Source organism: Rhincodon typus, chromosome 6, assembly GCF_021869965.1.
Source record: "Rhincodon typus isolate 14 chromosome 6, sRhiTyp1.1, whole genome shotgun sequence".
Classification (NCBI taxonomy): Eukaryota; Metazoa; Chordata; class Chondrichthyes; order Orectolobiformes; family Rhincodontidae; genus Rhincodon; species Rhincodon typus.
In genome coordinates this window covers 63743692-63765642 of record NC_063337.1, presented here as the reverse complement: position 1 = coordinate 63765642, position 21951 = coordinate 63743692, and the positions used below count along the sequence as shown (strand labels likewise).

Genomic DNA, 21951 nt, shown 5'->3' with positions numbered 1-21951 from the left:
ACCACTCACTCAGCAACACTGTTTCTTTGGCAAGTGGCATTCAGACCCAGACCTCATGATAGCATCAGTTCAATGACAGGCAGACAAAAGACTTCGCTACTATTCGGAATCATACCTTACCCAAAAGACAGTTGTGGTTGTCAGAGGCTAATCATCTCAGTGCCATGATATCAGGGTAGTGTGTACTGCCAACACTTTTCAGTTGCATTAACAAAAGTCCTTCTAACTGTGTCATAAATGTGACATGAGTGAAGTTCAGAATTCAATTCTTGAGTCCTCAGGTAGTAGTATAGTGTATGTCCAAATGCAACAATAAGAGGTCAACATTGTAAATATAATTTATTTTCAATTTATCATCCCAACAACTAATGACAGAACCTAATCATGCCTCCTTGATGTTTAAAATAGCCATACAAATACAGGTTAGAAACTTATAATTTTGTGGCAAGTTATGTATCTCCTGATTTCCCAAGCTTATCCACCATTTAAGGCCCAGGTCTACAAGATGCACCTTGGCAAGTTGCCAGACCATTTATGATAAGGAGCTTCTAAACACAGCCTTGAACCAACCAGAAGCAAAACACGGGAAACCGTCACAGGAACAGTCCATGGACGTGCCACACACACACCACAGTTCCTTCATTATTGCTGTGTCAAAATAGAGACTCCCTTGCTTTAGGAATGTCTACACTAGACAGTTCATGATGGCTCACTGGAAATAGATAAATACACCGTCAGTGATATTGGTGCCACAAAATTAATAAAATAAAGAGCAAAAAACAATACTCTAACTCAACAATTTTTGCCATATTTACTGTACACACTGTTAGCAATACAAAACACAAGCCAGCAACAGACATTCAAAAAAAAAAGATTTTCAAGATACAGCAAGTAGTGTTTTGGGTGTTCTCACTTAGCAGAATCCCACTTATCAGAATTGTTAATTTAATCCAGCCATTGCCTGAAACAGAGGGGAACTACAGTCAATACAGTCATACAAATACGATTACGATTATATTCCAGTGATAAGGAAGAACTGTAAGAAAAGACAGCCAGCCATGGATGTCTAAGGAAATAAAGGAAAGTATCAGATTGAAAAAAAACACATACAAAAAAAGCAAAAAAAGAGTAGTGGGAAACTAGTAGACTGGGAAATCTTTAAAGGCCAACAGAAAGCCACAAAAAAAAAAGTTACAAAGAAAAGCAAGATAGATTATGACAGTAAACTAGCTCAGAATATAAAAACAGGCAGCAAAAGTTTCTATAAATATTTAAAATCGTAAAAGAGTGGCGAAGGTAAACATTGGTCCTTTAGAGGATGAGAAGGACAATTTAATAACTGGGAATGAGGAAATAGCCGAGACATTAAACAGTTATTTTGTGTCGGTCTTCACAGTGGAAGACACAAATAACATGTCGAAAACTAATGGCGAGAAGGTTATAGCAGGCGAGGACCTAGAAACTATCACTGAGGCGGCAGTGCTGGGCAAGCTAATGGGGCTAAAGCTAGACAAGTCTCCTGGCCCTGATGAAATGCATCCCAGGGTACTAAAAGAGATGATGGGGGAAATAGCAAATGCACTAGTAATTATTTACCAAAATTCACTGGACTCTGGAGTGGTTCCCGCAGATTGGAAAACAGCCAATGTGACGCCACTGTTTAAAAAAGGAACTAGACAAAAAGCAGGTAACTATAGGCCAGTTAGCTTAACTTCGGTATTGGGGAAAATGCTTGAATCTATCATTAAGGAAGAAATAGCAAGACATCTGGATATAAATTGTCCCATTGGGAACACCCAGCATGGATTCATGAAGGGTAGGTCATGTTTAACTAATTTGGTGGAATTCTTTGAGGACATTACTTGCATGGTGGACAATGGGGAACCTGTGGATGTGGTGTAAGTGGATTTCCAGAAGGCATTTGACAAGGTGCCACACAAGATAAAATTGCACGGTATTACAGGTAGTGTATTGGCATGGATAGAGGATTGGTTGACTAGTAGAAAACAGAGTAGGGGTAAATGGGTGTTTTTCTGGTTGGCGGTCAGTGGCTAGTGGTGTGCCTCAGGGATCAGTGTTGGGACCGCAATTGTTTACAATTTACATAGATGATTTGGAGTTGGGGACTAAGTGTAGTGTCAAAATTTGCAGATGACACTAAGGTGAGTGGTAGAGCAAAGTGTGCAGAAGACACAAAGTCTGCAGAGGGATATAGATAGTCTAAGGGAGTGGGCAAAGGTCTGGCAGATGGAGTACAATGTTGATAAGTGTGAGGTCATCCATTTTGGTAGGAATAACAGCAAAATGGGCTATGTTTTAAATGGTAAAAAATTGCAGCACGCTGCTGTGCAGAGGGACTTGGGTGTCCTTGTGCATGAAATCGCCAAAAGTAGGATTGAAGGTGCAGCAGGTAATTAAAAAGGCAAATGGAATTTTGTCTGCCATTGCTAGAGGGATGGAGTTTAAAAACAGGGAGGCTATGCTGCAGCTGTATAGGGTCCTGGTGAAGCCACACCTGGAGTACTGTGCGCAGTTTTGGTCTCCTTACTTAAGAGATATACTAGCACTGGAGGGGCTACAAAGGAGATTCACTCGGTTGATTCCAGAGTTGAGAGGGTTGGATTATGAGGAGAGCCTGAGTAGACTGGGATTATACTCATTGGAATTCACAAGAATGAGGGGAGTTCTTATAGAAACATAAGATTATGAAGGGAATAGATAAGGTGGAGACAGGGAGGTTGTTTCCGCTAGCAGGTGAAACGAGGACTAGAGGGCATCGCCTCAAACTAAAGGGAAGCAGATGTAGGACTGAGGTCAGGAAGAACTTCTTCACCCAAAGAGTTGTGAATCTATGGAATTCCCTACCCAGTGAAGTGGTTAAGCTACCTCGCTGAATGTTATTAAGGCAAGGCTAGATAAATTTTTGAACAGTAAAGGAATTAAGGGTTATAGTAAGTGGGCAGGTAAGTGGAGCTGAGTCTCAAAACGATCAGCCATGATCTTATTAAATGGTGGGGCAGGCTCAAGCGGCCAGATGGCCTACTCCTGCTCCTAATTCTTATGTTCTTATGTACACCAATTAGGCTCATGCTGTTGTAGGAATGAGAGTCAAACTGTTCAAATTTACAGGGTATTCTTGCAGTGATTATGGCCTGTAGCACCCCAATTCGTGAGTATATAACTGTAATCCTTACAGTATGAAACCCTTGCAGACAGAACTAGATTTTTCCCTTTTTAAAGAGCGGCCTGAAAGGAATGGAGATTTTTCTTTTACTATGAATTCATTATAGTCTTTCAGAAATACTTGCTAGTGCTTCCAGTGTCATGAATTGCCATCCATAAAATTCATGGATTTGCAATCTTTGCAATAAGTGCTCTTTATATTAATTAGTAATAAAAAAATGCAAGCATAAACATCCTTGTGCAGATTGTCAATCACCTAAAAATGCAAAATCTTTATTGAAAGAAATTCTCTCTCAAGGGTACTTTTTGCTGAACACCAGGATCAGAAGCAAAAAAATCACATCACGGTCTATTCATTTTTAAAAATAGACCAAAAACAGTTATGTATAAAAATGGGCACAAACCATAATTTCCAATACAGGGTTGAGAAATAAAAAAAGTTATTTACACAAATGATCGTCACCTTGAAATATGATGATATATTCAATGGATAATTTTCCCTGAGATACTAATCTGGAGGTCATTCATTGACAAGGCTTTTAGATTAATTTGTAGTTTTGTAATGAAGTACCGTTGAACTTTAGAAAGTAACTGGTGCTGTGACCAGAGCACCAAACTAAACGGAACCATAACAGCAGTAGTAAAGAAAAGACTACAACTTTCCAATTACAGATCAAGTGAATTCCAATTTTTCCCCAATTGAAGGATTCACATGCATCTCAGCACCTGTAACTTAGAAGTCATACAATCATTACAGTCAGTCAAAAGAGAAATCACTGAAGTGTGGTAACTCACAAACTAGATGATTTAAAAGCTCCAATTCACAAACATGCACTCACCATTTTTCACATAGAACATCTGCTTAAAAAGACAAATTAATTGAAAAAATAAAAAGGAGACATAAACAAGCATATTGGGGATTGAAATTCACAACAGTGTTAAAACAAAAACCTTCACATCACTTCAACAGCCCCAACAAACATCATCTTTTCGGAGAGTAGTTTGTAGAGTCTGCATGTCTCTTAATAAGCAAAGGCTCCTTTTGCTTTTAGTTCCCGGTCGCACTTTAATAGAAGTAGTATCACCTCCTCTGGTTGTTGCTGCCCTAGCTTGCACTTCATTTAAATTCTTATGAGCTTTCTTCCAACTTGATTCTCCACTGGTACAATGCTTCCTCCTTATGGTTTCCTGCAATTTAAGCTTAAAAAAGAAAAGTGAAAACAACTTACAAGATCCATATCAATCACAGAAGGAAAAAGGAGCAGAAAGATGGAGAAATGTTCATTGCTGGTCTTTTAAATGCAGCGTCCAACCCGAACCACTTTTGCTAACCTATTCCTAGTAGTAGCCATCCATGTGATGGGTTTCCTATTAGGTTTGGGAAAACACCCAGGTAAATACAAGGTGGTAAGGCATGTTACATCCACAGACAACACTAGCTAACATTATAAATCAAGCCTGGGCCAAATCAGCTAGCTCAGTCATGGTCAACTAAATTGTACTGTGAAAAATAAGAGCTTGTGTTCTGGGGCAAGGATAGAAGTTTGTCTAGTTAACAGGGAAATGAATCATATGTTGGCTGACAAGATGTAACGCTGTCACAGGGATCAGTGCTGGGGTCTCAAATTTTTACAAAGTACGTAAATAAATGTTGCCTCTGCGCCAGGGACCCAGGTATAATTCCAGCCATGGGCAACTGCCTGTGTGGAGATGGTAGGTGCCGTGTCTGCATGGGTTTCCACCACATGCTCCAGTTGTGTTAGGGCTGCCCATGACAGAACAGCATTTAAAAAAAAAGGCTGATAAAAGCCCCAACAAGCTTTGCAGTAACAGAAATTATAAAGTGTGGGAAACACTTGCTTAATGTAGTCTCAGCACATGGAACTACTGTTTTTCAGCAAAAGTGGATGTGCAACATCCTTTGCTAGCCTAAAGATAAGAACATTTAACACAGATATTTTTCTTGAGTTTTTCCTAATCAGGTACAATACTACAATTAGGTTTCAATTAATATTCAAGATAATCATATATATAGTTTCCAAACAAATAATAGATTTAAACACAAAAATCACTAGACAAAACATTAGAAACAAAAGGTTTAAATACTAATTACAAGTAACAGAGAGGGACCTGCCACTCTTATCAAGGACAGTGGCCAAGAGAGTTGGAGTGGTGGGAAATCTCAAAAGCCTCTGTTAGTCTTGTACAAGATAGCAGATACAGACATCATAGTTCAGAGATAAAAAGGTCACAAGTGACCATGGAGAGTTCAACTTTTCACAAAACAATATGGCCCAATCAGATCACAGCAACAAGAAATTATTAAGTGTGATGTACTAAAAACCCAAATCATAGAATCCCTACTGTATAGAAATAGGCCATTCTGCCCAACAAGTCCACACCTCCCCTCCAAAGAGCATCCCACCCAGACCCATCCCCCGTAACCCTGCATTTCCCACGTCTAATCTACCTAATTTACACACCCCTTACACACATTATGGACAATTTAGCCTGGCCAATCCACCTCCCACAGTCTGAAGATGTGCAGATTAGGAAACCTGAGCACCTGGCAGAAAGCCATGCAGACACAGGGAGCATGTGCATATTCCACGCAGATAGTCGCCAGAGGGTACAATCGAACTCAGGTTCCTAGCGTTGTGAGGCAGTAGTGCTAACCACTGAGCCACCACGCCATCCTGTTAAAGTAACAGCATAGTTGGACAAAACAGCACTAATTAACCAATAATTATGCAGGGGAGGGAGTATGTGCCACCCTGTTAAGGTAATAAGAAAAGAATAAAAATGAGAATTGTTTGCATTGAAAATAGACCGTCAGACTTTTTTTCTGATCTAAGCTGAAGATTGAGAGAGTAACTGAACCCTCATATCAAGGCCAGATTCAGGGTGGTCTTTGGCTTCTCCCTACATTGTACTGCTAGGTACTTGAATAAAATTACCACGTGCCTCAACTTCGCTTGCCTCCTGAACACTTATTGCCTCTCTAAAAGGTAGCTCCCACAGGTTCCACCGCCACCACCCCGCCCCGCCCCCACCCCCACCCAAGAGTCCGAAGACATGCAGGTTTGGTGGATTGACCATGCTGAATTGCCCCATAGCCTGCACGTCCCTGGACACTAACTGCACTAACCATGGTAAATGCAGGATTACAGGGATGGGATGCTCTTTGGTGCGATGCTGAATTGATGGGCCAACCGGTCTCCATCTGCACTGAAGGGATTCCGTGACTTGGGTGAAGGGAGAAGGCAAGCAAAACGCTGTTTTTATATCCAATCTCCAGCACCTGCAAAGTGCTTGAGAAACTCTGGTTGGGCAGCATCTGCTGAGAAGGACCAAACGCACAGTTATAGAATTTGCTGGTGCAAAAGACAAGTAGGGAAGATGTTGCAACGACATAAAAGTAGACCACAAAAAGTGATATAGAAGATTGACTGAGTGCACAAAGATCTGGAAAACGTGAAACAGTTCATTTGTTCAAATGGTGAGAAATTGCAGCACTGATACATGGAGGGACCTGGGCATCATGTGGAGGAATTGCAAACATTTAGTAAAGCTAATATAATTGAGAGATTTGAAAGCAAAAACCTGAAGTGCTGGGTACTGTATAGGTCGCCATATTAAAGGAAAATGCAAATGCATTCAAGACAAAGGAGGACTACTGGATTCAAGAAGATTTGTAGCTCAGGTTGTAGACATGCTCACTGAGCCGGTGGGTTTGGATGCAAACATTTCATCAGCCTGCTAGGTAACATCGTCAGTGTTCCGTCCCGCTTGTTATTTGTATGCCTCAGTTTGCTGGGGTACTTGATATTACTTCAGGCTCTATTTCTCAGTGGTTTGTACACAGGATCTAATTCAATGTATTTTTGATGGAGTTCTGGTTGGAATACCAGGCTTCCAGGAATTCCCTGGCATATTCTGCTTGGCTTGTGAGATTATCGATGTATTGTCCCAGTCAAACTCATTTCCTCTTTGCCCATGTGTAATTATACAAGTGAGAATTGGTCATGTCTTTTGATGGCTAGTTGGTGTTAGTGTATCCGTACAGTCAGTTTTCTTCCGGCTTGGCCAATGTAGTGTTTCTCAGTCCTTGCATGGTATTTCGTATATTACGTCAGTTTTGCTGGTTTTGGGTACGGGATCCTTAAATGTTCATCAGTAGCGGTCATAGGGTGGTTATCGGTTTGTGGGCTACTGTGGCATCTATGGGTCTGAGCAGTCTTGTGGTCATCTCTGAAATGTCTTTGATGTATGGTAGGGTGATAAGTGACAGAAACCAGAGTTGCTGGAAAAGCTCAGCAGGTCTGGCAGCATCTGTGAAGCAAAAAAAAAAAAATGTTAACGTTTCAGGTCTGGTAACCCTTCCTCAGGTTCATGGGGGTGGTGTCCTTATTGATGTTGTTGGTGTTCTAGGTTGTCTGTCTACTTGATTCGTCCAGTAGTGTGGCAATTGTCTCTTTGGCTAGGTCGATGTTTATGGATGTAAATAGTGCTATCACATCGAAGGTTAGCATCATCTTGTCTCTTCTATCCTGGTATCCTTGATGATGTTGAGGAATTCTTGGGTTGAGTGGATGGAATGGGTAGTGTTGCCCACTTATTTCAATTTCTGTTGTAGTTCTGCAGCAAGTCTATATGGTGGTGTACCTGGCAGTGAGACAATGGGTCTGAGGGAGACCCCCATTGTGTACCTTGGGGAAGTTGTAGAATCGAGATCTTACTGGCTTCAAACTGAGGCATAAACAACAAGTGGGACAGTACACCGATGTTACCTAGCAGGGTGACGAAACATTTGCATCCAAACCCATCGGCTTGGCAAGCGTGTCTACAGCCTTAGTCAGAGCCAAAACTACAAATCTTCTCAAACTTTAAACACCTATAGATGCAACCCCCTCAAACAGATGGGAAACAAATGCCATCCAATTGAGCGCAACCTGTGAATAACTATACTTCCTGCACAAATGCCTCAAAGCAGGTACTACCACAAGGCTTAAAAAGTATAAACCACCGGCACTGAGGACAGCTCAACATAACGGCTGTAGAATGATAGGGGTTATGATCGACGATGCCCACAACCGACTCCATAAATACAAGCAGGCAACTGCACTCCAAAAAAAAAAAACAAAACTGTGTGCTCCAACACAATCAACCAGGAATGGACATCCACACTGGAACAGGACGACGAGGATGAGAGAGAACAGACAAGAACAGCCCTTCAAGAGAAAAGCTGTCCAAAATCACCCACATCAAATGACACGGACAACGCACATTCACAGGTTAAAAACATCTTGGGCTGATCATTTACAGACACCGAGAAGACTATCCTTGTATGCAGACTGAATTACAACTACAGAGACACCAAAAAGACTGACTTCTTGGCAACACTGGAATCAACACCAAAAGAACAACGGACTCATAGAAGTAGTACAACAGACAATAGTCCCAACACTGAGCAAAACAAAAAAGGAAAAACTGGAACACGGTCAACACTGAAGACAGAAAAGCCCTTGAGTGACTCAAGGAAGACAGGTACATTGTAACCTTAGCAGTGGACAAAAAGGACACATGACAGTAATCCTCAATAGAATCCAATACATCGAGAAAGCAAACACACTACTAGCAGATACCGACACCTACCAATAGATGGCGATAGACTCGACACCACAGTGAGGGGACCAGATTACAACAACCCTGAAGAAACTACACAACTCAGGAGACACCAGCAAGACAGGCTACCAAAAAAATGAAGCCAGGGGGATCCAACACACCCTGTAGTCTGTAGGGACTCCAGGATACACAAACTGGGGGTGCCCCTCAATACTATGGTCTCACTGCCAGGTAAACCAACATGTAGACTTGTCAAAGAACTGCAACAGAAATTGAAATACTTAGTGGACAACACGACCCACTCAACCCAAGAATTTCTCAACATCATCAAGGACACCAGAAGAGAAGAGGACGAGATGATATCCTTTGACTATTTACATCCATAAACAAATCGGCCTAGCCAAAAGAAACAATTGCCACGTTGCTGGACAAATCAAGTAGGCAGGCAGCCCAGGCACCAACATCAATAAGGACACCACCATGACACTACTGGGTCGGTGCCTCACAACCTACTACTACTCCACCAATACCATATATAAATAAATCTACGGTACACCAATGGGATCCCCAATATCAGGACTGATTGCATTACTGCTTCTGAAAACGTTAGAACATCAGCACTCGCCACTATACAACTAAAACTTTGGGTCCAATGCGTAGTCAGCACCTTTGTGATTATCAAATGCACAAAACTAGAAGAAATCCATTAATACATAAAACTCATGAAAGAAGAAAACGACTGACTACCCTTCCTGGGCATAAATGGTAGAATTCAAAAAACAATGGGGAACTCCACACTAGTGTATATAGAAAGACCACAGATATAGACCAGGTACTCAATAACACTAGCAATCACTCCGACACCCACAAAATGGAGCTGGATCACGACACTAAAATGAGCCACAACACATTGCAGCAATCCTGAACTATGCAAAGCAGAACAGAAGCATCTATACAGAGTCTTCAAAAAGGAACGGATACCTGAAAAGCACAATCCGCCGTTACTGCCGAGACAGACTACAACACAACCAGACTCGCTCATCACCCGACCATACATCAACGGCATTTCAGAGATGACTACAAGACTACTCAGACCCCTCCATATCACAACAGCCCACAAACCGACAACTACTGACGAACGTAAAGGATCCCATACCCAAAACCAGCAAAACCGGTGTAATATACAAAATACAATGCAAGGACTGTGAGAAACACTATATAGGCCAAACCGGAAGAAAACTGACTAAACGGATACACAAACACCAACTAGCCATCAAAAGACACGACCAACTACACACGGACGAAGGACATAAATTTGACTGAGACAACACATCCATAATCACACAAGCTAAAACAGAGACATGCCAGGGAATTCCTGGTATTTCAACCAGAAGTCCATCAAACACATTGAATTAGACCCTGTGTACAAACCACTGAAAAACAGAACCTGAATACCAAGCACCCTAGCAAACTGAGGTATATAAACAACAAGTGGGACATAACACAGACGTTTCACTGGAGGCACACAGACTATGATACCTAGGAGGGTGTCAAAATGTTTGCATCCAAACCCACCAGCTGAGTGAGCAGGTCTATAACCTCAAGGATTACTGGACTTACATCTTAAAATTAGCATTTTTCTCTTACAAGGAAAGGGTGGACAGGTTATGCTTGTATTTGCTGGATTCTAGAATTCTAAAAGTAACTTCATTAAAACTTGATCCCATGGGGTCTTGACAGGATACGTGTGGAAAGGATATTACCACACGCAATGTCTAAATAATAAAGGGTTAGCCATTTAAAACAGAGATAAGGACAATCTCGGGAGGGTCATGAAATGATTAGAACACTTCAAAAAAAAAAAAGGGAAGGAAGTGAAGTCTTTGAATGCTTTCCAGGCAGAGGTAAATAGATTCCTGATAACCAAGTGAATGAAGCATTTTCATGGTTGACAAGAATGCCAAAAATCAAACCAATGACCTTATTGAGTGGTGTAGGAGGCTCGAAGGGCAAAATGCCCTACTCCGGTTCCCACATCATGTGTATACACACATTTATTGCGTTTCGGTATCACATCAAGAGAGACCACATTAAAGGTGACCTTAAGTAAAAGCTAATCTAAATGATGAATCAGTTTGAATTACTGTTCAATGAATTGCTTCAACACTCCATTTGTTCTCATGTATTGTTCAAATACAAAAAAAAAATCAGAGGAATAGCATCATAAATAGAGCCACAATTTTATGAAATGCATATGTATATTCTTCCATAAAAACAAATTTAGGAAATTCAATCTTGAAACATAGTTAGTAGCATAGAAAATAATTTATTTTAGAGCCTTAAGAGAAACAGATAAAACCTAGAAATTCAGGACAATAAACAATTTTGAATTTTAAAATGACAGTGTCCTTGAAAGAAGTCGAAAATACACATTAGCAGTTATCATCTACAGGTCACATCAAGAAGACAGGCTAGGATCCTTTCCCCATCACTAATGGCATTACACAATTACACAGGCCTCCACATGCACAGCACACTGTCATAAATGCAAGCAATGGAGTCTGAATTTACAAGCGGAATTGTTACTGGGGCAACAAAGAACCGCAAATTGGATTTTCAATATTGTGGGGGTGAAATAGTGGAGGAAATAGTTGAATATGGAGCTAAATAGGAGAGCACATCTGCAGCTCAAACTAGACATTACATGTCTCATTAATGACAACACTATGCCTCCATGAATTTGTATTAAGTATTTTGGTAGCGGCAAGCAATGTAGATAGGTAAGACATGTAGGTAGAGTATTTTCCTCACCACTGGGTGTTGGTAGGAACTGACCTACTTAGAAGTTTCATCCTTACCGATGCCTGGTGTTTACGGACTTTCCTGATTTGATCTCCTTTTGCTTCTATTCTCTTCACCAGTGACTCTAATTCTTGTTCCAAGTCCTTTCTCGCTGCATTTGAATTTGCTTCATGAATTTGGTTCACCAATTCTTGGTGCTCACTAGATTTAAAATAAAACATACAGCATGCATTATCTGCAGGGAAATTGAAAATTTAGTTTTTAGCTTGTGCTGTGCCCCGCGTACCAAAGTGGTTCAATAGTGCATTTCAGAAAGGGGGAAGGAGGGTCAGAGAATAGAAAGAAATTGGAATAAAAAAAGGGTAATGTATCCCTAAACAGTTCTTTCCCTACATCAAACGCTGCATCCCTGGGTGGCACACAGAATAGAGCCAAGGAGAAAAATGGAAAATAATGAATATAATTGGCACCAGTTAAAAGGTGGTGTTTGCTCAACTTGTACTTTCAGCTTATTCTTTACTCGATCAACCAGATCGATAGTATTCAGCTTCCTTATACACCAGTTCTTCAGCTGTCTACTCACCCTTGGCCGACACCAAAAACACTCCAGTTTCAGACCCTCACCAGAGCCAAACTTATACCTCCATAAGAGTGCCCATATATTTTACATGCAGCTATAGAATAAAGCCAAAGAAACAGTATTCACAAACTATCAAGTTCAAAATCCTACTAGGCAATTACATGCAGAGAAACAGTACACTTACAAGCTCATTTGCCCAAACTCATCTTGCAGTGCCAACAGTAATTCAGACAGCACCTCATGAGATGTGGAGGAAATGGTAGATCCAGAAGAACTGTCAGGCATTATATTGGAAACTTGAGAGATTTTGTCCCCAACCATTGGCTGGTCACTGACAACACGATCATTGCACAAAATCTTGTTGTGCTGCTTCAACAAATGCAAGACATGCTGAACATTTGCACGGACTGAATGGCTTGGACTTGCAGACTGAATAACAAAAAAGGTATTAGGAAATTGAACATGGCAATAAGTTAATAAGTTGAAAATAACTGTTTCCTATTAAACATTTTGATGAAAGCTTCTTTATATGGCAAGTAATTATATAATCGACGATTCTTCCTTCTCATCTTTATTAATCCACAATTTAATACATCTTTCTGGTGTGAAGAATGCAAGGATTATTCCCCTCTTTCAAAGATTAAGCAGTTGATATTGAGAAGAATCCCAAACAAGCTTAAAAAAAAGTGACCAAATCTGTAGGCAAAGTCAAACGTAACCAAATATAAAAGACTGCAACAAAACTTCTATAGCCTTTTTAAAAATTCAGTGGATGACACATCACTGGCAAAGTGAACATTTGTTGTCCACCCCTAATGTCTATTCAGAAGATGGTAGCCAGTTACCTTTAATGTACTTCAGAAAGGGAATTCCAGGCTTTCGATCCAGCAATTAGGAATGGTGCTATAATTCTGTTAGAGGGGAATTTGCAGGTGGTATTCTCCTGCATCTGCTGCCCTTGTTCTTCTAGGTGGTAGTTGAGAGTTTGAGATATCTGAAAGAATTTTAGCAAATCGTTGCAGTGCAACTTATAGATGGTACAGTGCTGCTATGGCACACTGACAACAGATGACATTGATTGCAGCAGATTAGGTGCCAATGCTTCAGAATTTAAAACATGAAAATGAAACTCAAAATTTAAAAAAAAAAGTGTAAAGTGATACTGCGATAGGTCATTTAGCCCGATAACATTGTGGGACCGGAGTTGCAAAGGCCAGGGAGGATAGCAGGCTCTCTCATCCAAGGACTCTTGTGAATCAGATGTTTATAATAATGGTTTATGGTATTCAAATTCAACTGCTGTATTTTGGAAAGTATAAATAACCATAACCAGACAACATGAATGCACTCTACATATCATTCAGAAATGGCTCATTATCCTTTCTTGAGTGATGCCTGGCAAACATGACTCCAGGTGGATGAAAAATGACACGACCAACAACAGGAAATAAAAGGTGTATTAAAAGAATGCTTGAAATAAAGATTGGTTTACTATTAAGTTCTCTTGAAAGCTATTAAAATTCACTGATATTCAGCCAAGGAGGTACAGCCTTGCATATCTCAATCAACAGTACCAGCCACATTCAAAACTATGTGTAAAAAGACTTGAATAAACAAAGGCAATAAATAATGTGCCAGCATGGCAAGAATAATGCATAGCAGCACTAGAACTAGATGCAAAATTGATGCAGTTACTCACTTTTCCTGCAACAAATGGTACATCATTTAAGTTGAAGCGATAATGAGGCTGTGCATGCGAATGGTTTGTACAAGATTTCTGAAAAAAGAAAGAAAACGCTTGGGAGAACATGTCAGAGATTCACATATTTGCATACAGCTCAGCAATTTTCTCTTCACCATCATCTAGCAAAATAGTTCTCAAAATATCAAACAATGGCTAATGTCAGGCCACAAGTTTCTGGGCAGCACATGCCCAAGTCTGAAAGTTAGGGGGTTCAAGTCCCTTTCCAGTGCCTGAACAGCACAATCCAAGTTGACTTTTCTCTACATCCTCCATTGTTATTTCATGGAATGAGAGCATCATTGACAAGGACTGGTGTAATCCATAACGACATGCAAGAATCTGGATCAGCGAGGTGGATTTGGAGTCCCACATGCGCCAGACTGGGCAAGATGGCAGATTGCCTTCCTCCTAAGATAGGTCTTAGTTAACCAAATGTTTATGACAAATCCCTGATAATTCATTGTCACCAACACCAAGACGTCATACTCCAGATTTAATAATGAAATTTAAAATACCACTGCAGCTGATAGAATAGGACTCCTTGGTTCCACAGCAATAACCAGGTCCACTGAATTACTAATTTAGTGGCATTACCAGTACACAACTGCTACTGAAGCAGTGTATTAAAGCACATTACTAAGGGAGTATTATTGAAGGTGCTTTCAGGAAAGAGGTGTTAAGCAGAAGACCAGCCTACAATGAAGCAGATGCAGAAGATCCATAGTGCTGTTTAAGAATAGGAGTTTGCCTCAGCATCCTGGTCAAATATTAATCCACTCAAATCAATATCCCAAGTACACTTGGGAGGTTTTTATGCAACATGCTTTGATGAAGTAACAGATGATTAAATGAAGACAGTGGACATTTTTGTAACAGTGCCAAAACTGAGGCGCATGCCAAAGGGATGGTAGTTGCATGAACACAGGCGCCCAAGAGAACAAAGCACAGGAGTAGTGAGCAATTCTATTTCCAAAGGAGAAAGGAGGTGGGTAGTGGTATCCCTCAGGAATTGGCATTAGGACGATTGTTCGTAATAACCAAGACTTGAGTATGGAGATTACAATGCATTCTTATACATTGAAAATCATTAATGAAGACAATATAGGCTTAAAAAGGAAAACATGGCAGATGGAAGTCAAAGGATGGTGAAATTATGAAAATAGGAAGAGGCAACAGACAAATGTTAGAAAGGTGGTGTACCGACATGTCATTGAAGGTGGTCGTAAACATTAAGAACGCTGGTTTTAGAAAAAAAAACTCATACAGCTGTTTCTTGTCAACAGCAATCTTTCCAGGAGGTTGAAGGCAAGGGATTGAGAAATGGTAATGCAATTGATCAGGAAATGATTATAATTTTATTTTGAATGGTCAATGCTTGAATGGTGCAGATGTTACTTGCCACATGAGTCCAATACTACCATCAGAAAACCACTTCCATTATTTTCGTAGTCAAGATCAGACCAATAAAGGCATTAAATCGGCCAGGCTAGATTTGTTTTGCATTTTGGTGTACAAGACACAGATGAGCAATTTTCTACATTGTTGGGTATACGCGAGCTGGAATTAGTTATTGATATATCTAGTTCCGGGGCACAAGTCTTCGGTACTTGCATCAGAAAGTTGCCAGTACCCACAGTTTTGCAGCACCCCAATATCACACAAGTCAAATTGGTTGAAGACTGGCATCCGAGATAATAGGGACACAAGACCACAAGTTACAGACTATGGTTGAATACAGCTGTGCTGCTACTGTTCATGAATATCAAATTTTGAAGTTGTTGAGTCTATTTCAAATCTGTCAGGCACTACAGTGGCAGTGCCATACAAGAGGGGACATCATGTCCACAAGGTCTGAGAGATGGTCACTTCTACTAGGAGTGTCACAGCTAGATGCCTCTGCAACAGGAAAATTGCCAAGGATGCAATTCAAGTAGGTTATACGTTCCTTTTGCATTACTCGCTGTCAGCTGCCAGACTGAATTTCTGCCAATATCCTGTAGCAGTACTACTAAACCAGTCTTAGCAATAGAATTTCAAGTTCCCCATCCAGAGTATTCCAATTGGCGTTCAACATGGAGTACTGATTCATCAGCCAAGAGGAGTGCAGTTGCTAGTACATGAGCAAGAGGTCTACTTGCCCATATTTGACCCGATGTCAGAAAACTACTGGGGTCCTGACTGTATTCCATTCTGCCACTTCTGACATGAGATGGTGGTGGTGTCTGGTAGATTTTCCAAACGCTAGTTGAGCTTTTTTCCACACAAACACCCAGATATTAGGAAGTAAGACTTAATAAGATTGACAGGGCTCAATTGGAGATTTTTTTTTCAGTGACCAAGTTGATCTGTCTGATTTCAATCCTTTTCTTAGATTTGGTTCAATGGAGTGGTTTTCTAGGCCATTGCAGGTCACATTTAATAAATCAACACCATAACTGCAGATCCAGAGTCACCTACGGGCCAGACCTGGTGAGGGCAGTTTTCTTTCCCTTCTTAAAAAAAAAAAGGGTTAGTGAACCATATGGGTTTTTACAAAAAGTCAACAATGGTTTCCTGGTTAACGATGGACTAGTTTTTGAGATTATGAAACTTCACATACTGACAAGATGGCACATATTCTCAGTCCCTTGGATTTCTAGTCTAGTGATATTACCACTGTTCACATTGTCATTATTCCATTAATCACTTCAATTCCAACCCATCTGCATCTTGGATGGCGGTAACAGATAATCTTCTGATACAAAAATTCTTGAATGTGTTTTTCAGACAAGGTGTACTTTTAATGAAATTTTCATTATTTTTCTAGTCACATTTACCAACCCTAAACCAAAAGTAGTATTTTAAAAGTTTGCTGAATGCTTCAAAATCCTTGTAGAACCAGTCAGTTCTTGTTAGCTATAGCAAGTATCAACTCTACCTGGACTGGCTGCTTCCTCTTGCTTCTTGCTCTCTTTGTTTTTGGGAACATTGGCGACACTGCTTGTAGCAAAATTCTATTTCTTTCCAGGCCAGTCTGCAACTATAACAAAAATCCTCAAATATGCAAACATAACCAAATAGAATTCCAGCCTTTAAAAATGTGTACATACCTCAAAAGTTGTTAAAGACTGTGGAATATTTAACCATGTTCATACAAAATCATTTCAAAAGCTAGGTCTCCCAAATACCTTTGTGCATCAGATTTCCAAAGCCTTTCCTAGTTTGGAAAGTAATCAACACCTCTATGCTTCCTACTAAAGTGCATAACCTTACACCTTGCCATACTGCATTCCATCAGTCATATTTGCTCACTCTCCTAGCCAGTCCAAGACATTCTGCAGCCTGTCTTCTGTTCCTCCACTCATACGTGTCATCTGCAAGCTTAGCAACAATACTCTCAGCTCCTTCATCCGTATCATTAAATTTAGAATGCGAATAGTTGTGGTCCCAACACTGACTCCTGCAGAACTCCATTAGTCACCAGCTGCCATCCTGAAAGGCCACTTTACCCCCATTCTTCAGTCAGCCATTCTTTTATCTATGGCAGTACTTTGTCCCTAACACTATGGATTCATTTTATTTAGCAACCTTCTGTGGAGCACGTTGAAGGCCTTCTGGAAATCCAAACTAACACATCCACAGGTTCTACTTGATCTAACTTACTCATTGAATTCTTTGAGAAGGTAAAGATTTGTCAGACACAACATCCCCTTAACAAAACTGTGCTGACTTAGCCCCATTTTACCATGCACTTCCAAGTACTCTGCAATCTCATCCTTAATAATAAAAACTCTCAAATCTTACCAACTACCTAGGTCAGGCTAACTGGCTTATAATTTCCTTCTTTTGCCTCCCTCCCTTCTTAAACAGGGGTGTTACATTAGCCAATTTCCAGTACTCTGGAACCCTCCCTGACTCCACTGTTTCCTCAAGGACCACCACCGATGCCGCCACAGTCTCCTCAGATATCTTCTTCAGAACCCTGGCTGTAGTCCATCTGGTCCAGGATTATTTATCCACCATCAGAATTTTCAACTTTCCAATACCCTCTCCCTAATGACGACTGCGACACTTGCTTCCGAAAATGACTCTTGAAATTCTGCTGTGCTGTTAGGATCTTCCACCATTTTTCTGTTCCCCATTACTTCTCCTCCCATGTCCATTCTTGCAATTTTACATTAATAGTTAGCTTACTCTCATTTCATTGTCTCCCCTTCCTCCCCCCACCCCCTTGTAATTTAGTAATTCTCGGCTTTTTTTTGGAAAAGCTTTACACTAATCTTCACCACATTGACTGCCTTTTGCTTTGACGCTATCCCTGACTTCCCTCGTCAGCCATGGTTGCCTCATCCTCCCTTAGTATGTTTCTTCTTCCTTGGAATGAATTTCTCCAGTGCCTCCTGAATTACCCTCAAACTCTTGCAATTGGTGCTCCAACATCTTCTCTGCAAGATTCCCGTTCCAACCAACTATGGCCAGCTCCTCATGTTTTACAATTGAGTAAAAGACCATTACCTTGGATTGCAGCTTCTCTTCCTCAAACTGCAGGGTGAATTCTATCATATTATGGTCACTGCCCCCTAGGGGGTTACAACACCTTAAGCTCTCTAATCCCATTTGTCACATTACACATCACCCAATCCAGAATTGCCTGGTCCCCACAAGCTATTCAAAAAAAGAAAACAAACCCATCTCATTGGCATTCCACAAGCCTTCTTTTCTTGGGGTACAGTATGCAGGTGGACTGGGAAAAATCAGGTTGTTAGCAGATCCCATGATTATAATAGTGACTTTCTTACATGCCTTTTCTATCTCCCGTTTTATTTTCTGCCCCTCATCCAGAGTACTTCCAGGATACCTGCACATAATTCCTTTTTTTCCCCTTTGCAGTTCCTCAACTCTACCCACACAGGATCCCTAGATCATTTCTCAATAACAATTTAAATTTATTCCTTACTAACAAGGCAACCTCTCCTCATCTGCCTGTTTTTTCAACCAGGACACATTTCCTTGGATATTTTGTTCCCAACCCTGATCCCCTTGCGGCCACATCTGTGATACCCACACCTTTGGACCCAATTTCAATCTGTACTACACACTGATTCACCTTTTTCGTATAATGTTTGCATTTAAGTGCAACACTCAAGTCCTGCGTTGATTGCCCCCTATTTCCTTGTTGTCCCCTTAGTTGCTGTGGCTGAAGTTAGGTTCTTGAGCCTATACGGTCCAACTTTAAACTCCCAAATGTTTTAACAATAGTATTAGATCCCTCACACTAACCTGTGCAGCTTTATCCTGTATCAGTTTTCGTTGATGTTCTTCTTCTCTTAACTTCTGTTCCAATTCAGAAATTTTCTTCTGTGCAGTAAACAAAAGCAACTAGCTGTCATAATTACTTCAGGCAGAAGGAAATATCATCTATAATCTACAGAACCATACAGACTTATTACAGCATTTTAATTGCAATTGATTTGCTTTGTTTAATAATTCAGATTGTCATGCACTGGTTAGAGATTTTGCCAAGAATAAAACAGCATGCAGTTATCAGCTCTATTACAGAATAAAAATTGGACATGAAATGTTAGTGTACACCAGCGCATAGTTAAAAACCTGAAACCTGGTAGTTGCTGTCCAACTGGTCTTATTTTTCCAGAAACTGGGTTATAACAGTGTCTTGCCAAGAAATTCTGTACTGAAATGCACATGAGCATGACGTTTCTCTACTCACTTGCTCAGTTTACACTAAAACTAAAAAAAAAAAGAAGACTGGCGCTTTCATGAGTTAAACTTTAACACAGTGTGAATGAGTTACAACTACTGTCAAGCAACCAGATATTCAAAACATGTTACAAAAGTATGTCTTGCTTCTTAATGTTGGAGATTTTAAAATGGGATTTTTTCATTTGGTTTTATTTGTCTCTTGTTTCTGCTCATTACCTTGTTTTCCACTTTCCATACAAAAGAAAAGGGATTCAAATATACTATGCTTCCTTGCTCACATTCAGCAAAATTCTTCAACAGATCAGATTAAATGAAAACCGAAAGAACTGCGGATGCTGTAAATCAGGAACAAAAACAAAGTTGCTGGAAAAGCTCAGCAGGTCTGGCAGCATCTGTGGAGGAGAAAACAGGTAACGTTTCGGGTCCGGTGACCCTTCCTCAGATTAAATTAAGTTTTGCTGATGATGGTTTCACACACTCGTGCGACAGATTCTCTGTCGAGGCTTGCGCACTAGATCAGGTGTCTGATGCCAAGTTGCCAGTCAAAAGCCTGCAAAAAGGTCTGGAAGATTGTTATCAGCAAGACAAACGACAGATCTTTTGCCACTGACCATAAAATCTGGCTGTTCAAATGCTGGTGATCCCATTTTTGTTTTTAAACATTGATTTACGATAGAAATCATCATATGCATTGGAAATAGGAAACAGACAAAAAAAAAAAATGTGGACACGTAACACACGAACCGCTGCTGTAGTCTGCGTTGCTGTGAGTCTAAGATATTCTCGTTCGATTAAGTCAAGTTTTTCAAGCTTCGATTGTAGATCAGATTGCTCCACCAAGTTCTTCTTTTCCAAAGGTGCCTTGATTAGAAAAAAAAATACAATGGAAATGGTTTTAAAAAAGTATACTATGGGTTCTGCTTGACACACTGCCACTTTGGAAATGCAAATTCGCTCAAAAATATAACAACTTGAACAACCAGAGGAAGGAGGCTATTCAGGCTATTAATTCCATTCCAAAGTTCAATGGCTGCTCTACCTCAGAACTTCATTGAATTTTACTGGTTCTGTAATTCTCAAATGCATGTCTCAGAAATCAAATTCCAGTGTTGAAATTCTTAAATGGCATAACCCTAACTGCACTTGCATATTTAGATTTCTACAATACTTCAAGTGAAGAACAGCTTTTAATATCATTCTCAATAGTAGAGCTCAAAACTAAAAAAGTTATGTTAAACTTGTTTTGGATTTTCCCCAAGGTTAGAAATTGGAGTTCTTTTTAAAACCAAAAGTTTAGTTGAATTTTCTAGTATGTGGTTTTGTTTCGAGTAACAAGACTTTATAAATCTGCAGTTACCCTTGTCAAAACAAAAAAAAAACCTCCAAGAAACAAGGATGAACAGGCAAAGAATAAAGGAACACAGACCATCTGTAGGCAGTTAGAATTTATTTAAAATAGCATCATGGTCAGCACAGACATGGTGGGTTGAAAAGCCTATTCTTGCTTTGTAGTGTACTGTTCTAAGTTCTACTAAAGACAAAAGGAAGGTGTCATTAAATGTCACCATGTTCGATGGAACTAATATCAAACAAATGACCTGGAACCACAGGTATCTATTAACACAAAGCTTAGGAAAATAACAGGGTTGCTCATGGGGAAAAGAAATAATGAAAACTAACTTGATGAAGGTGGACAAGGATAATTCTGACAAAGGGCACAACTACTCACACCAATTCACTAGAAGAATTCAAGTGTGTGACAGTGTAAACAATCAGCCCTAGAAACAGGATACGTCAACAAGTGCAGACGAATCCTGGTCAGTCCTAGTCAGGTGGCAATACGTGTCAAACAACTGCCTTGAAGGAGAGAGTTCCTTAACATTTCTTCTAGAGAGCACAATGCAGCCTTGACAATTTTAGTGGGATTGATACTAGTGAATCATCTTCAGTTGTCATGAGTGTATACCTTTCTGACTATTAGACTAGTGAATCATTTTTAAGCTAGTAGATTTTAAACAAAAAAGAATTTTCTGCCCACTATGAATGGTCAACCATATAGGGATTCAGGACTGTCACCCGAAGTCTCAGAGGAAAAAGCAGCTGAATGAGAGAGAACAACTCCTGCAAAAGATGTCCTGGAGCAGAGATGAATGGCCAACAACTACAACATTTTCTCTTTGTGCACAGTACAGCTCAAAAAAAGCTGAGTTGGACAGTTTCCCCAATTTCCATTGGCAACTAGTTTTGCCAGGGCTCCTTGATATCACAGGCAATTTATCACCCTCACTACAGAAATTCAACTCGTTTGTCCATGTTT

At 40.2% G+C, this 21951-nt stretch overlaps 1 protein-coding gene across 6 annotated transcripts in view; it reads right to left on the bottom strand.

Moving 5' to 3' along the window:
• Positions 1-788: 788 nt before the first annotated feature.
• Positions 789-21951, bottom strand: part of LOC109938347 (centrosomal protein of 57 kDa) — a 39565-nt gene continuing 18402 nt past the window's right edge. For 3 of the 6 annotated variants that reach the window (XM_048597959.1, XM_020536760.2, XM_048597961.1), the window contains exons 5-11: positions 20379-20495; positions 19194-19271; positions 16852-16953; positions 13890-13967; positions 12375-12619; positions 11667-11811; positions 789-4383 (exon numbers count right to left, since the gene is read on the bottom strand). In XM_048597959.1, the coding sequence (XP_048453916.1) occupies positions 4147-4383; positions 11667-11811; positions 12375-12619; positions 13890-13967; positions 16852-16953; positions 19194-19271; positions 20379-20495 (1002 nt within the window). In that variant the 3' untranslated portion in view covers positions 789-4146. Of the gene's footprint in view, positions 4384-11619; positions 11812-12374; positions 12620-13889; positions 13968-16851; positions 16954-19193; positions 19272-20378; positions 20496-21951 lie in introns of all 6 variants that reach the window. The other 3 variants (XM_048597963.1, XM_048597962.1, XM_048597964.1) reach the window with 3 other exon arrangements.